Genomic DNA, 16,334 nt, shown 5'->3' with positions numbered 1-16,334 from the left:
CCCATGAAGCCACAGTTCTTAAAGGGATATACTCTCAATGGAAGAGCAAATTTGAAGAACAATTAAGCAAGATCTAGTAAAGTTAAAGATACACATTCCCAATACCTAGAAACTCTATTCCTATGTATGTACCCTGGAAGACACGGAAAGGAAGGTTCACAAAATTAGGAACAATCTAAATATTCATCATCCAGAAGATGGAGTGATAATGCTGCATATTTATACTGTTGAATCATACAGCAGTAAAAATAAATGAACTAGAGCTGCACATGTCAACATGAATGAATCTCACAAACATCATGAAAAAGCATGACCAATATATCTTACCACTTCAAGTATGAAAATATTTATTCATTTAGTTATATTTATTCATTTACTTTTATATTCTATACACATATTCATTAATATATTTCTACTATCTAAACATTAAAAACATATAATAAAAGTGTGTGTCTATAGGTACAAATGCAGTAATAATATAAACAAGTAAGAATGAGAAAAAAACAACACAAAACTGGGAGTGGAGGCAGGAGCAAGATGTAAACTTTGACCGTAACTTCAGTCAGAAAACTTCAACCATACTGGTCATGTTTTATTTCATAAACTGATGATGAATCTGTGACTGTTTATTCCAATTTTTTTTAAAAACCTACATGTATATTTGAAATATTTCACAATAAGTTAAGATGAAAAAGCCAAGTGACTGATTTTTACCTCCACTCGTAACCATTTTCCTTTGCAACGGAAGAGGCAGATTTTCCCACAGAAGGGTAATGAAACAAAGCACTCAGAGGTCATGTGCTACAAAACAGAAATGCATGATACTCTTATTACTCTTAGCAAAGAGCACATTGCTACACCATTAGAAAAACAGATCACTATGGCACTGGCAGACTTAACCCACATGCCCACAGGGAGCGCACTGCAATGGATGCAGTAAATACACAGTGTTATAAAACTTTTGCCTTGTTACTCATACATTAGTTGATGTCAGTAGTTTACTCTCCCTACATGCACATGGCTCATAAAACAGCATTGTTAAAATGTCTAAAAACATTAGCATAGAGATCATTATGATTCGTTTAGGCACTGGCTCCATCAATTACACAAGATGAGACGTGTTGAACCTGACAAAAAGGAGAGCAACATGGATGAAAAGTGAGGAGGTTGTGCTAGTCATCTGAAAGGCCTATTCTTTTCATCTCTTCACATTTAGATACAAAGATAACATTTTAATTCCAAAACAAGAGAAATGTTATCAACATAAATATGTATGTCAGTGCCAGTTAAATATCAACAAATCACAGCTATAAAGATGAAGTCCCCTCATCTTCCTCTTCAGCTATAGTTTGAAGTTGGGGATACCTGTCCATGGTCTCTTTCTGTTCAGGGTGTGTGTTTCTACACTCCCCAAAGGCACCGTCTCACTTAGGTTACAAATGCAGTAGGAAATATTGAGTCCTTTTCACCGCCATAGGTTATAAGGACAACATCTATACAAATCAGTCTCTGGAATGAGCCAAGCTGGGTGGTTTCAGATCAGCCAAGCTAGGGGGTTTCAGATTTTTCCAAGGTAGACTTAAAATTAAACCTCTGTAACACAGAACAAGATAAAGCTACAGGAATGTCTCAATTCCAGACTATACTTTAAATGCAGATTTAACCTAATTCAGGGCATATTTTGGCATACATATTCTACATAACACACTAGATTAGGTACTGTAAGGGATGCAGAAAATTGGTAAGGCATAGTCTATGCTCTCAAGAACCACACATTCTACAAAGGCAAGTAAGTACCCAAACAGCTAAAATACAAACCTGAACATAAATGCCCTGAGGTGCCTGATGTGCTTTGTGGGTTAGAGGGAAGGGTTCACTTCCAGGGATGAGGGGGTAAGGGCAGAAGTGGCAGTAGGGCTTAGTGATTTGAAAACCATAGCATATTCTGAAATACAACCATAATGTCTTAATGGAGGTAAGGAAACCTTTTTAGAAACTTAAAACACAATAAAACCTCTACAGAGCTTGATTCAGAAATACTAGAATTAAAGGATAAGGAGTTTATTAATACAATTTGAAACGCAGAACCACATTTATCAGGTGGCAGGTTCTCGGGGTCCATAAGAGCTCAAGGAGTGATGTCTGCAGAGAAAGATGAAGGCAGAATTAAGGAAGAAAGTTTTATTCTCCTTCTAAATTCTAAGGTTTCTCCTTGCCTGAGGCAGAAGAGTCAGCTGGCTCTAGAAGACAGTCACAGGCAGCCGCACTGGGGGATCATCAACTGCATCTTATAAATAACACATTTACTGATTGCTGAGCACTTACTATATGCCAGGTACAGTGTCCTCAGGACAATCCTAGGATAAACACTACTGCTATCTTCATTTTACAATGCAGAAACCAGTGTTGTGTTCTCCTTTTAAAGCTCTGAAATCCAGAGCTCTTACCTATTATTCTAGAGATTCCATTTCAGACTACTAAAAAATTCTTCATATTTACACCATTTAGTAAATTACTCTTGTTTGTAATTTTAGGGCTAATTTTAGAGGTAGAAGAGGTTCTGCTATACCTTGCAATGGAAGTAGTCTTCTATTTTATGTAGAAGGTCATTGAGCTTGTTCAGACCCTTACAAGGCACCTGGCAGTAGAGTGTCCCATCAGAGCAAATATTAGTCACTTTGACATTTGTGTACATGGCGTCAACCTATAACAGACAAAGGACATCTCATGAATGCTTTAGAACAGAATGCAGCTCTTACCTACCTAAAGGGTATCTACCTAAACATCCCATTATAAGTCTTTGCATTTTAAAATCTTAGAGTATACGTAAGATGAGATGCAATTTATAGCTTAAATGTACAAAACTAATTTGAATTATTCTCTTTTTAAAAGAAATAACTAATATCATTGTGTCAAGCACAAAATAGACATTGTGCATACATTCCCACATTCCATTGTCTGAAAGGCTAAAAATATCTTTAATATTGGTTTATTTTATCCCCATTTATTTAGAAAAAGAATTACATAAACCATGTTTTGCAATATTAACAGAAGTTAAAATAAATTCTCACAAAATCAAATCCATCAGCCTACTTTCTAACCTATGTCCACAGGCCACATGAATTTAAATAATTTTTAAAAATCATAATCAAAATAAATATTTAATTTTACCGATTTTTAGCCAAACCATAATAAATGTGAATAAAGACATTCACAGTCATTTTACTTATTAAAACAAAAGTTTTCCCACAGTTTCTATGAAGTCTTTAAAATGACCATTTTTAACATCTCATCCTATTCTCTTGAGTAGATGTTCTATAATTTATTTAAAGGCTTCCTTCTTTGGGGACATTTATGTTCTTCACATTTAAAAAAAGTTAATAAAATGTTAAAGCAAGTAATAAACATCTTCATAGACCCAATTTTTTGGGGGTCCATAAACATCTTCATTGACCCTTCTTTTGTGTTATTTTTCCGTATTATCTTACAAAATAATCTCATATAAAATCAATAGATGCTCACTGCAGGAACTGGAAAATAAAAAACCCGATTCCTAAGAAACAATTACTCTGAATGTTTTGGTACTTTTTTTTCCTTTCCAGCCCCACTGCCTACATTTTCCCCCCTCAATGTAGATGTAATCTGTCTCAATCAGTTGTTAGTCTAAAATGTATAATATTCTGGTGATTTTCTCTCATACAATATGTGTAACAAGCAACAGTGATCACAGTGGTACCTGCAGGTGAACTTCTAGTGACTTGTCACATATAGCCTTCAAGCAGGAGGCATTGATATTGATATCATCTTCTCCTGAGGTATCATACAGAACAACAAGTGGAATATCAGCTTTGTCAAGTATTTCCACTGCAAAGATCTTTCCACAAGTTAAAGATTCAACCACCTTCACTAGATCAGGGTCATCGCTTAGGACTTCCAAGCCTGAAAAATATTGAATCTTTTAATTTCTACTTAATTAGCAAAATCATTTCAAGATGAATACATGAATTGTGTCTTTTTTGACCAGTATCAAAATTATAAGCCTACTGCAAAATTATTCAATTTTATATGAAAGCTTTGTTTTATAATCTTTATCTTACCTCTTGGGTTTTAAAAAATATAATGTGAATGCCCTTTTGAACGATACACTAAGGCAGGCATTCTTAAAACAAGCAGAAAAATGGATAATCAGAATTTCTATCTTGGGAGAAACAGTCTTGACTTTATACATGAACACATATTTAAAACAAAAAGACTAATACATATGAGAAGCTATCAGTCATGTCTTCCAGTCATATGTTTGTAATGCACTTCCTACATATACAATTTTTTTCTTATAAAATGAACACATATTTATTGGAAATTGAGACAATCACCATTGTTTCTTTTTTTTAAAAAAGTATGCCATTATGACTCTTAGGATGCCAAAGAACCTTCTGATTTATTAAAGAGAGATTAAACAGTGTTTAACATAACACAGGTATTAGGTGAATTTTGTTGTAGTCCACCTACTCTTTAAATTCTTGGAAAATTGTAGTTCCATATAACACATATGACAATTCTAAGTTAATGTATTAAACTAATAAAAACTAGTTCATATTTTCCCTAATGGTACTATGCTGCCTATTTCTATATTTTCCTACTTTAAATCCACAAGCTAAAATTCAGACTCCTCCTAAGTTTTTTCTTCGTCTTGTTCTGTTCTCCAGACATATAACTTTGAATTTTTCTCAAACATTTAATTTCAACACCCGAAATCCTGTCCTATGCTCTTGGTACATTCTTTTCAAAACCAACTTCTAAAAGTTTTTACTAAGTTTTAAAAATTTCTTCAGGTTTTTCTCACAGATAAGAGTCAAACCCGGCTCCTGTGACATAAGAATTCATCCCGCTGGGAAGGAGGAATTTCTTCAGAGTACTAATTTTCATGAAATAATTATGATTATTTTCTGCATTTGACTCAAGCTCCCCTGGCATGGTGCATATTTGAATGCCCCCCCTTTTTTTTTTTATCATGAACACGACCAGTGTGTCCTCTGTCCTTTAAGTTTCATTCAAGTGGATTCCTCTGTTTCCTAATCTAGGAGGAAGGAAAAGGACAAGATACATCTACTATGCAAGAAACTGCACGTGACCTGTAATCAAACTCATGCTTGGGTGCATGAGGGTGTGTCAGTCCTGAGCATCACCACAGTCCATCTCAGCAGGAAAGGGGCTGAGAGTCACTTAGCAGCACGCCGAACAATGTACTGAAACTGATCAAATGTCATGAAACAGGGCCTCTATCAATTGTCACTAGGGCAGTTAGAACAAGAAAAATCCTTTCAAGATGGCTAATAGACATTTTTATAATAAAATATAGTAAGATTTTACATATAACATAAAATATAAAAACAGAACATTTTTATAATGATATCTTATAAAAACACATTTGACATGAATTTATTTAAACCTTTCAAGAAATAACACATGATAACACAAGATACTTAGTCCATTTTATATTCAACCATCCAAAAGTATAGTGGTAATAACCTATCGAAATGGAGGAGTTATAAAAAAAGTTCCTCTTACCTGCAAGCTTACATTTTGTAGCTTGAAATGAGAGTGAACAAAACTTCGGGTTTAATTTGTATGCTTTGCTCTTTTCAACATTTTCACTAAAACCATAGTCAACATAGCATACCTAATGATTTAAAAAAAAACCATTTAGTTCTTTATCCTCTCTTTAAAAAATTCATTTGATACACTTGATTGGCTCAATTTTATTCCATAATCAGCAAGCTGAGTGGTACAGTGGCACCTGGAAAAAGCTGCGGAGGTGCCTCTGACTTACCACAGAAGAGAAAGGCTGAAGCTGAGACCAAGGAAACCAGGGCTACTGGTTCCAGGCCCCAGTTCTCTACCTCACTCTACCCCTTCAATGGGAGGACAAGACTGCTCAGCCCTGCCACCTTGCTTTTGCAGTCTCTCAGCAGCATATCTACCTGGTTCTGCCAGCTCTGCTCCCCTCCCCTTTGGTACTTTCATTAATATCATAACGCCTGCTTCAGCTTATTCTTTTTTGAGTTACACACTTCCACCCGTTCCCTAGACAGCAGTATTTGTTTCTATAGCAGGCATCATCCTTGCAGTATTTATCAGATTCTAAATCCCCAAAGCAGCATTTGTGATGGCTGCTCTCAGCTACTGTGCTTCCAGGGACCGAGATGCTTCGTCAATGACAACCATAGTATCACAGCTGAACAACATGGAATTCTAAACTGAAAAATAGGTGTACCTATTTTTTTCCAGGGTGTGAAGCTGGGTTGGGCCTTCATCCAACTCAGCAAAAGGCCCTAAGTCTGCTGGACAGAGGTCTGTGTTTGCAGAAACCTGCTTGACTTTTTCTCACCATTAGAACAGATTATTAAGAGCCTGAATATTATTTTTAAGAGTATTTATAGAACCTTCAGTTTAAAAGGATTATCTAAACACAAAGCCTTTTTTTGAGAAAAATAAAAATCTAGAAACATTAAGCTATGGTTTAGGATGGTAACTAAGAATCTAAGGGAAAATGTTGAAAACCTACTATGCAACATCTCTAATTAAAGCAAATGCTGGTTATTTTTTTAAAAAGCAAACAAAAACAAAAGAACAACAAAAACCAGGGCAAAGTCTTGGCTAAGAAATACCAAGTAACATGAAGTAGGTTTCTTTCACTTCCTCCCTGAAAATAAAGTCCATAGGCCAGCTTCTTAGTATCTAGATTATAGTACTAGACACACAAAACAAAAGCCCTCCCCTGCAGAGAATCTAAGGGAAAAAAGCAGAAGACACCATTAACTCCATTCCCTGGCCATGTGATAAGTGAGCCTGTGGGGATGTCTATACCATATCAGAAAGATCATCTCTTAGAATCCATATCTGACTCAACACTGACTTAGGCCTAGATTGCTGGCAGAGCTGCACATAAGGCAGCTGGCCGTTTAAGTGCACAAGTCTATTTCTCCAATCCTAAATTAGCACCTGTCTTTGCTTCTCATAGGCCTCAGGAGTCAGGCAGCTCTCATTTCCTTTAATAGCTATCACCATCTACAACTTAGACTCTGTTCTTCCCAGGCCCAAAATGGAGATAACATGGTCTGACAATAGGACATAGCATGCAAAATCATGACTCCTGGGAAATTCAGAATGTATTCTTAGTGCAAGAACAGATTAAAGAATAACTGCTCCAAAAGCTTCAAAGTGTTTCTGAACTGTTTGTAGCTTGTTTCTTTTCTTCCTTGTTTTTAGTCATAATATCACATATTTGTATGGCAACTGCAGTTTATAAAACACCTGTCCATGCATTGTCCAGTGTGACTCTCACCACACCCTCCCCTGTGTCCTTCATTCTGTGAGTGCTCAGTAATCTCTCTTTCTCTCTAATGTCCTGGGATCAGGGCCAGTAATCACATAATCCTGGCATGAGGCCCCAGTCTACTCCTGGTTCTCTGGCACCATCAAGTGGCCAAAGGTCTCCCAGCATCACCTATCATCCAACAGACACCCCTGGGATGTGGGGCCTCGATTAGGCCAAACTGGCACCAGCCTCAGTGGGTGATCACATCATCCTGGTTTCTCCTACTCACCAAGGATCTGACAGGGAAGGCAAAGAGGGAATCGGTATCCACCACCAGCCAAAATTCAATTCAAGTGAAGCAAGACTGGTGCTAAGTAGCTAGGGTTTCTCCAAATAAAGGGAGAAATAGTCTCTGTCAGCTTCATGGGAATATGGGGAACAAGTTCAGGCCCAGATTGCTACAATCACTGCTGTCACAAGAGCTTGCTACTGCACAAGATACCAAGCCACCTTTTTTATACTTCACGACAAGCCAATAATTGTTGCTCCCTTCTACGAGAGACGCTTCCTTTTTCTGGCTTCTGTGATACCACTCTCTTGGTTTTTCTTCTTTGGCCATCTTTGCATGCTTCTCTGCTCCCCTTATGCCTCCATGTAAATGCTGAAGGGTTTTAGGACTTAGCCCTAGGCCCCTCCTCCTAAGTGTATTCTCTTTCTAGGTGATCCCATTTCATCCCGTGACTTCACATAGCACCTGTACGCTGATACCTCCCAACCTGACACATCTCCAGTCCTAACTGCTTCTGAGCTCCAAATTCATCCATGTGACATCTGATAGCCATTCTCAAACCTAGCTGGTCCTACGAAATTCTGAATTGTTCTTCATAATGGTTTTTCTCTCTGACTTCCCAATTTCAACAATGGCACCAATATCCAGTCAATTGCTCAAGCCCCAAACCCAGTAGCTATCTTGAATCTTCTCTTTTGCTTACCACCCACTTCTAACAAGTTATTGACCTGTCAGTTCTACCTCCAAATATATCCTGAATCTCTTCTACTACCTCCATCTTCACTAATCCAGGTGACAAGGTAGCTGGCTATTATGATAGCCAGCTAACCAGTATTACTTTCCTTCTGTGCCCTACTATAATACAATCTGCTCCCCAAAACAGTCTCAGAATGATTTCTGAAGCATCTAAATAAGATCACATCACTCTGCCTATCTCTTCCTTCAGAGTTATTTTCTATCATAGTACCTTGGTTATTTCCTTCATTGTACTAAAATTGTTTTGTATGTTTATTGTACACTTATCATCTGTCTTTTCTCACTAGAATGTAAGCTTCTTGACTACAAGGACTTGTCTGTTTTGTTCCTGGCTCCAGAATAGTGAAAAAGTGTATCAGGCAGTTACAACATGGTGTGACTATCTGAATTTACAGATAAACAATCAGGGAAGTTAAACAACTTTCCTAAGGCCACACAGCTAAAAATGGCAGAGCTGAGACTCAGTTCTATCTAACACGAGAGCTTGAAGACCCAAAGTAGGAGGAGGAAGGGAGAAAAGGAAGTGACTGCCCTATAGCCTTCAGATTGGGTGATACCCTTGTGGAATACCTGCATTATTTATTGTAAATATTGTTACACTGTTAATGTGTCACTAGGATTTATGTATGATTCTTCTCTTCATAAGAAATCCCTGTGCCTTAAAATAGGTTAGCTTTTGTTGAACTTCCTAAGGGCCAGGGGAGAGAAATGGCCAGGAAATAGAAGTTCATCTAGGAACGTTTAGGGATAGTTATCTATTATCAACTAGAGACCCAGAGGAGTGAAGGGACTTGACCAAAGGCACACACCCAAATACAGGCAGACTCTGGACTAGTGTCTAAGCCCTGTGTTCTCCACTGGTCCAGTGATCATCGTGGTCCTTAGCTTCTTCCACATTTGTTTCAAACTTTATCCAAATATAACTTACACTGAATAAAAGATACCTGTTTACAATATACTTTGATGGGCTTTGACCAATGTATACATCCATATAATTATCACCATAATCAACACATAGACCATTTACATCACCCCAAAAAGTTCCCTCTTGCCGGCAACTTTGCAATTAGCCCCCCTCCTCCTCCTGTCCCAGGCAACCGGTGATCTGATTTCTATCACTGCAGATGAATTTTACCTGTTACTATATATCATTTGTATGAAATCATACAACAGTACTCTCTTGTGCCTGGCTTCTTTGCTCAGCACAAAGTCTGTGAGATTTGTCCATGAAACTGTTCATATCAGTAGTTAATTCCTTTTTATTGTTGAACAGAGTTCCACTATATGAATAAACTATAACTCATTTCTATGATTCACCTGTTGGCGAACATTTGGGCTGTGTCCAGTTTGGGGCTATTAATAATAATGCCCCAACACACATGTATGTACAAGATACCTTGTGGGCCTTATGGATCATATGCTAAGTGTTTATAAGAAACTGCCAAGCTATTTTTCCAATTTTCAGGTTTTTAAACTCAGCCAAATTACTTAACATTTGTGCCTCTGTAGATTTGGCTAGGAAACTTCCTAAATGGCTCTGCAAATGGGAAAGGGTGGCTTGGTGGTTGGGTGAGCTTACTTCTGGAGAGGGTCGGGGCCTCTCCTGTTGAGCAACCTGCTTAAGAAACAGCAGTATCCCTTTCTGACCTCCCAACTCCCATCTGAGGCAGGGGGTTCAGTGGCCAATAACTGATGGACTTAAGCCTGGGTCAGGGACTGGTCATTTGCACTCAGTGACACATATGGGATTACTGGCTGGCAGCTGACAGTGACCCATGGAATAAGGTTTTGTGTTATGGAACAGAGGCTGCAGAAATAGAAGCATATTCCCTTTCTTGCAAAATCTAGAGAAAACTGAAAGATCTTAGACATGTTTCCCTCATGATCCAAGATTGCTCCATATAAATACAAGGGACTATAGAAGTGGAGAACTAGGATTACCCTTCTACACAGTGTCCTTCCCATCGTGAAAGACAGTATTGAACCCAAGTCTTAAAGCACATTTCTCTTTAGGGAAGGGAGACATCTTAACAATCAAGAAGGAAAAGACTTTCTCTCCCTCCAAAATCTGTATAAAGTAGCACACCCAATATTCAAAGGATAAATTCCAAACAGACACACAGCTTCCACCAAGATAGAAGAAACACATTAAAAGTAGACTAGGACAACTGACCACACAGTACATGGAGCTAATACATAATTTCTCTGCATTTTATCCGGGAGTTCCAAGGCCCTGAGATACTGCCGCTCTTGGGGAAACTGTGTCTTGGTCTCTGGATTCACGGTATGAAGAGGCAAAGGGCAGGGGCTGATATCCATGAATGTAGCCAAGCCCAGAAGTCTTAAGAGTCTGTTGATGGAAGAGAGAGGCAAAAGGGCCCACTGGCCTTTCTGAGAGGATAAAGAGGGCTATGCCAGGAGCAGCTATGGAGAAGGACCTGTGTCTAGGCTACAGAAGAAGGAGAGGAAGAATTGTCTCCTGTGGTCTTATGGTTTCCCTCACTCCAAAGTACTGGCCTTGATAAGAGGCCCACAGAGCTTGGTCAGTAGTCATTGTACATCCCCTGGGATAGGAAGTGTCTCCCTGCTTGGATAATGGGTTATGGACACTCCCATGGAGAATTTATTTTTTTTAACTAAAACTTGAGATAGTATGACTACCATGAATTCAAAGGCTGGCAGGGATAACCTTTTACAGATACTATCTTTTAAACTTCCATTGAAAACTACATATAGTTATAGGATACAACATTTACATTTGAAGAATAAGGTATTTGTGTCCATGATGCTATGACAAAGTAAACAGTGCTTGCCTTTATTTTGTTCTCTTCTGTTGAGATGACCTGTGCCCGTAACCAGGCATCCTCCTCAGCATTTATGGCCAGCAACTGCCCAACATGCACAGCCTGGACTGGTGTGACCTTAGGATTCTTACTGTAATATTCCTTCATCTCATCTTCCATTAATTCCTGAGCAGCTGAATAGTCTTTGCCCACATATCTGAATCAGTTAAAAGAAGAGAACACAAATCAAGCAACCTAGAAGAAAAGCAATAGGAATTCATTTATGTTCTTCTGTTTTCTCTGCTGCCATCTTTGGTTCCAGCCTCAGACTTGCTTACATCAACAGGGAGAAGAACATGTATTCAGTGAATAGTTACCTCTTGGAAAAGAAGGGATTATGGAGATTGCACAAAACACACACCAAACAACACAGCAAATGTTTGGTTCAACATATCCCACAACAAAGGAAATCTGAAGCAATCCAGAGAATGAGGGCATAATAGGAAGCAGTGATGGTGTCCTCAGGAAGGACAAGGCTGAGAAAAGAGTCAGGCAGAGAGGAGAGGAAGAAACATGGAAAATGGAGATGCCAAGGGAGGCCTGGAGGCCAGAAGCAAGGGTCGACGCTGGATCTTGATTAAGGCTGCTGGAAATCTTTACAGATTACTAAGAAGAGAATCTAGCACTTAGTTTTGCCCTAACTAAGGCTGGGTCAAGCTTTGAAAAGCAATGAAATTTTCCTAGAGAAAAAACAAAGCTTTAAGTACACTAAACACAACAATGTGACACCCTTTCCAAACTTACTAAACAATTTGACAAATTACAACAAATCCTTCTGATACGATTAAAAGTAGCATATTCTAGCCAAATGTCTCTAAAACTGTATGCTTATAAATATATATATATTTTTCAGGATTATGTTCTTATTCTCTTTTACAGTTTTCTACTGTTGATAACTGTGGTCGGCTTGTGCCAGTTCATGTTACCAAAACAGGTTACTGTTTTCTTGTACTTATGTCCTCAGAGATGACTTCATCAAGGGTCTCCTTCCAGGGTGTAAAACCTGGCAAATCAAGTTTGGGTCACGTAACAGAAGCTGCCCCAGCTATAGGATTAAGGCCTTTTTAGCTGGAAGGCTATACTCTAACAGCACCAGCATCATTTGGCCAGGGAGACAGGGGAGATGCCACAATAACATTGTTCTTTTTATTGTTCCAGGTTTTACCCAGGCCCCAAGTGGTCTGTACAGCTCTAAGAAATGGCTCCTTTAGGACTATTTCTATGTATTTTTGGTAATTATCAGCCAGGCAGACGATGCCATATTCAACCTATTCATTACTAGGGGGGAAAAAAACACTGCAGAAAGTCCTACACAAATGGAAACAATGTACAATGGCTATTTTAAAATGAAATATTATGTGCATATTGGCTTCAAAAATAGCTGCAGAAGTTTTGCCCTACTATTATCGTTTAAATTTAATTTTTTTTTTTTGGAGACGGCTTCACTGCTATGTTACCTAGGCTAGACTCCTGGGATCAAGCGATCCTCTCACCTCAGCCTGCTGAATAGTTGGGAGGATGTGTATGTGCCACTGAGCCAGCTACTGTCATTTAAATGTCTTGAGCTTTGCAAATATTAAGGCACTGCCTGGAATGCTGCTGCACTCTTGACTCTGAAGTCCTCCAGAAGTGCCCATTTCCCGGGACCTAGACTGGGCTGCCCCCTAGTGCTGCTACATAGCCCTGGGTGCTCAACTGGCAGAAGCCTGGGCTGCAGCCCTGATGTGGTGGTCTGCCAACCACAGGCTCCTGCCAGAAGGGAAGAAGGTGATGAGAAGTGGCTTGGGATGTGCAGGCAACTTCTGTTCTCTTAAGCAGCCAGGAGAGAAGGAGGGCTGCACAAACAGGAGGAAGACAGAGGGTGTTGGATGGGGCAGAGTGCAGGACTGACATTACAGTTGGTATGAGAGTGGGTAATGAAAAGAATGAGGTCATATATTGTCCCTGAATTACCTGAGCAAGAGGGGCAAAGAATGATGCATAGGCCAACTTAAGGATGTCATAAATATGAAGCTTTACAAAGTTAATTTTTGAGACAAGAGACAAGGGATTTTCATATTTGACATGAAGGTTCTGTCATAGCACCTCCAGGCATTAATGAGCTAGAGACCTAGCTTCCAGTGTCTACTGCCTGCCTGGGTGAAGATGCAGGTACAGAACAGGATCCACTCTGGTAGAGGTTTGCAAAGTCTTGTGGGGAGGGCAGAAGCCAATGACCTATGGTTAGTCTAATGGCAAACATTAACCATCATGCTTGCTGGCTGCCAGCCACTCTGATGAACACCTAAAATGCTGACTCCAGGATTTAAATTCCCACTGGGAAAGAGTATTTAAATAATCTGAAGACCCTGGACCTAATCATCCTGGAATAGATTAGAACCCTCCTACTAAAGTCCTAAAAATTAACCAGACTCCTGACAAACCTTGGTGACAACAGAAATCATGTGATTGGTCCAGGCTAGTGCTTGGTTTCTGACTATGGCACCAACAATTACTGGTTAACATATACTAAAGGATCCTGCCATGGAGGTTTCTTTATAATGTCAAATGGTAAAAGCTGGCAATGTGGCCTTCAATATCTTTCCTTTACTTCAATACATTAGTGAAACATATCGGGACCTCTAGCCCTCAGCAACCTATTTATATCTTCAGGCCACACACCACAGCTTAGAATAACAGCTTCATCCTCTCTAAAGTTTCTGGAAGTTCTTCTAGTTTGAGCATCAGAAGATACTAGGTTTACTCTATTATCTACTCAGATTTCATTTGTTCAGATGGCAGAGCTTTAAATTTCTGAGCTCTCCTTTCAATGATTCTGATTATTTTTGTGGTCCTTCATTGGGCCTTTCAATTATGGGTCTCTAGAGGAGTGACAGTCCAAACCAAAGGACCATTTGGATGAAGGAGCCCAGATTCTGTTTACTTCAGCATTTTTCTGATCTGCCTAGCCATGGCCACACCCCGGACTGGTGCCTCCAGGGGTTCAGCTATGCAGGTTCCCATACTTTTTCCCAACTGGAAACTGCGGATTATAGTCTTTCTATAGTTCCCATGTATTCTGCATTTTCTCCAAAAGACCAAGACAGGTGCCAGGAGCTGGACTGTTTTTTGTTATTCTAATTATCATTAGCTACTTAGGCAATGATGGCTCCTCCCAGAAAATGATACTGAAAGACTCAAATAACAGAACACCTTGGGTCCAAGGCCTAATCTGATGTATTATACAAGGAAAGCAGTTCTGAGCTATTTTCACTTTCAGGAAATACTACATAGTCCCAGATTAAATAGTATTATGTAGTGTGTGGGGCACTTGCTTTTTCTGTGAACTAGGTATTGCTTTTGACATAATATAGTTACCATCATCCTTTTGACATCTTTTTTTCAAGTTCATATTATCATTGTAATTTTTAATGCTATTAGTAATCTTAGGATAGTTGTATATTTTGAACATTTAACAAATATCAATACATTATTAAGCCTCACTCTAACTCTGTAGAACTAAGAATGTATTATTCTTCCTTTAACCCTCAGCATCCATGTGAAGAATAGTCAAGTGACAACAGTAAATCAGGATTCTAAAGAATTAGAAAACGAAACTTGCCTGATAACCACTTCATTTGTGTTGCTCAGTTCAACCACCAATACAGATGGTGATGCTTCAGTTGGAATCATTAAAGGAGGAACTGTTATGTCCTCCATAAAGGTATTAGCGCTTTCAGCAATGGTTTCTTTTATCTGCAAATACTCTTGTTCGACCATAGTCTTGATATCATGATCACCATGTGCTTGCCCTGCATCCTTTTGGATTTTTTCAGTGGGCAATGGAAGTTTAGCATACAGAATGGCCTTCTGGGGATTTCCAGAAATGTAGTCTATGGTGCACACATCAGAAAGTGAGGCAAGATTTTTTAAGGCATCCTCAGGGAATTTCACTTTGTACATTTCCTCAAATGCTTTTGGGAGTGCACTAGCCCAAAGGCCACTTGTGTATTTCACCAGCAGCTCTGCCACTTTTTCTTTAAAGTCTCCTGGCATAACAGGTAGACCCCCTTTCAACGGTGGTGTTTGTTTGGGAGCAGGTAGTGGGGATGGAGGTACTTTCTCAGTGTCCAGTTCACTTCTCAAAATCTGCTTTCTCTTAGCTGGATAAAGAAGTAAATCTTGACCACCACTGCAAGGTTTCTCCACCTGAAATTTTTAAATAAAGCAAATGACAGATATTTCTGTGACTCTAAACAATCTGCAAACATATTAATGCATTTTAAATTTGAGAGTCATGCTGTTTTCAAATTAAATCAAGTGTACATTTTACTCTTTTCAATTCCTAGGACTTTAATGCATTATCTTCACCCGCAAATAACAGGAGCCATATTTCAGAAATAAACAGGAAAATAAAATAGTATTAAATTCACTTGTACAGTGAGACTCCAGCTGCCCTAGAAAATCACGAGTGCTCTGCCCTGTAAAGCTTACTCTCATTTAGTTGTCACTGCCAAATCCAAAACAATAGCTTACAAAACTGACTGAAAGTCAGTTGTAAAAAGGTATTAAAACTGTCAGAAATAAACCACTGTGAAGAAAACTAGAAAATACTCTCTTCTTCCTGCAATATCCTGAGAAAACCCTTGGCTTTCCATTATATAGAAAAAGATGCTCCAGAGTTGAGTTACAGTTTTAAAACAACCACAGCAGAAAGTTTAGCTGCAAGTGTTGTCACTCCAACAAACAAGTATTAAAAATACCTGGCACTTGTAGGTCATCCAGTCTTAAATTTTATTTGCATGCCATTCCTGAGAGGCACAGCTTAATGACATATTTTTATATAAGAGAAGAAAGAGAAGAGAAACTGAGGTATGGCATAATTTCTCCCCTCCCCTGAGTTTTAAGCCTTTTCACTACTAGAGCAGGGGTCAGCTCTACTACTAGAGCATGGCCCAAGGTAGTTCATGGCTCATGAGCTAAAGAATGATTTTTATATTTTCAAATGCTAGAAAAAAATCAAAAGAATTATTTCATAATTCTTGTAAAAATTATATGAAACTCAAGGTACATAAAGTTGTATTGGAACACAGTCATGCTCTTTTATTTATGCATTATCTCTGGCTGCTTTTGCACCACAGTGGCAGAG

The 16,334-nt window shown here is 38.7% G+C and overlaps 1 protein-coding gene across 7 annotated transcripts in view; it reads right to left on the bottom strand.

Annotated features, from left to right (window-relative positions):
- TDRD7 (tudor domain containing 7) overlaps window positions 1-16,334 on the bottom strand; it is an 82,121-nt gene that overhangs the window by 18,185 nt on the left and 47,602 nt on the right. For 6 of the 7 annotated variants that reach the window (XM_078372896.1, XM_078372902.1, XM_078372908.1 and 3 more), the window contains 6 exons: window positions 14,808-15,394; window positions 11,177-11,363; window positions 5,569-5,680; window positions 3,737-3,939; window positions 2,570-2,704; window positions 715-801 (listed from right to left, as the gene is read on the bottom strand). In XM_078372896.1, coding sequence (XP_078229022.1) covers window positions 715-801; window positions 2,570-2,704; window positions 3,737-3,939; window positions 5,569-5,680; window positions 11,177-11,363; window positions 14,808-15,394 — 1,311 coding nt within the window. The remainder of the gene's footprint in view (window positions 1-714; window positions 802-2,569; window positions 2,705-3,736; window positions 3,940-5,568; window positions 5,681-11,176; window positions 11,364-14,807; window positions 15,395-16,334) is intronic. The other variant, XM_008999844.5, reaches the window with a different exon arrangement.

The sequence above is a fragment of the Callithrix jacchus genome, chromosome 1 (genome assembly GCF_049354715.1).
Source record: "Callithrix jacchus isolate 240 chromosome 1, calJac240_pri, whole genome shotgun sequence".
In the NCBI taxonomy this organism is placed as follows: domain Eukaryota; kingdom Metazoa; phylum Chordata; class Mammalia; order Primates; family Cebidae; genus Callithrix; species Callithrix jacchus.
Note: the sequence above shows the minus strand (reverse complement) of the source record. Positions and strands in the feature narration are given on the sequence as shown.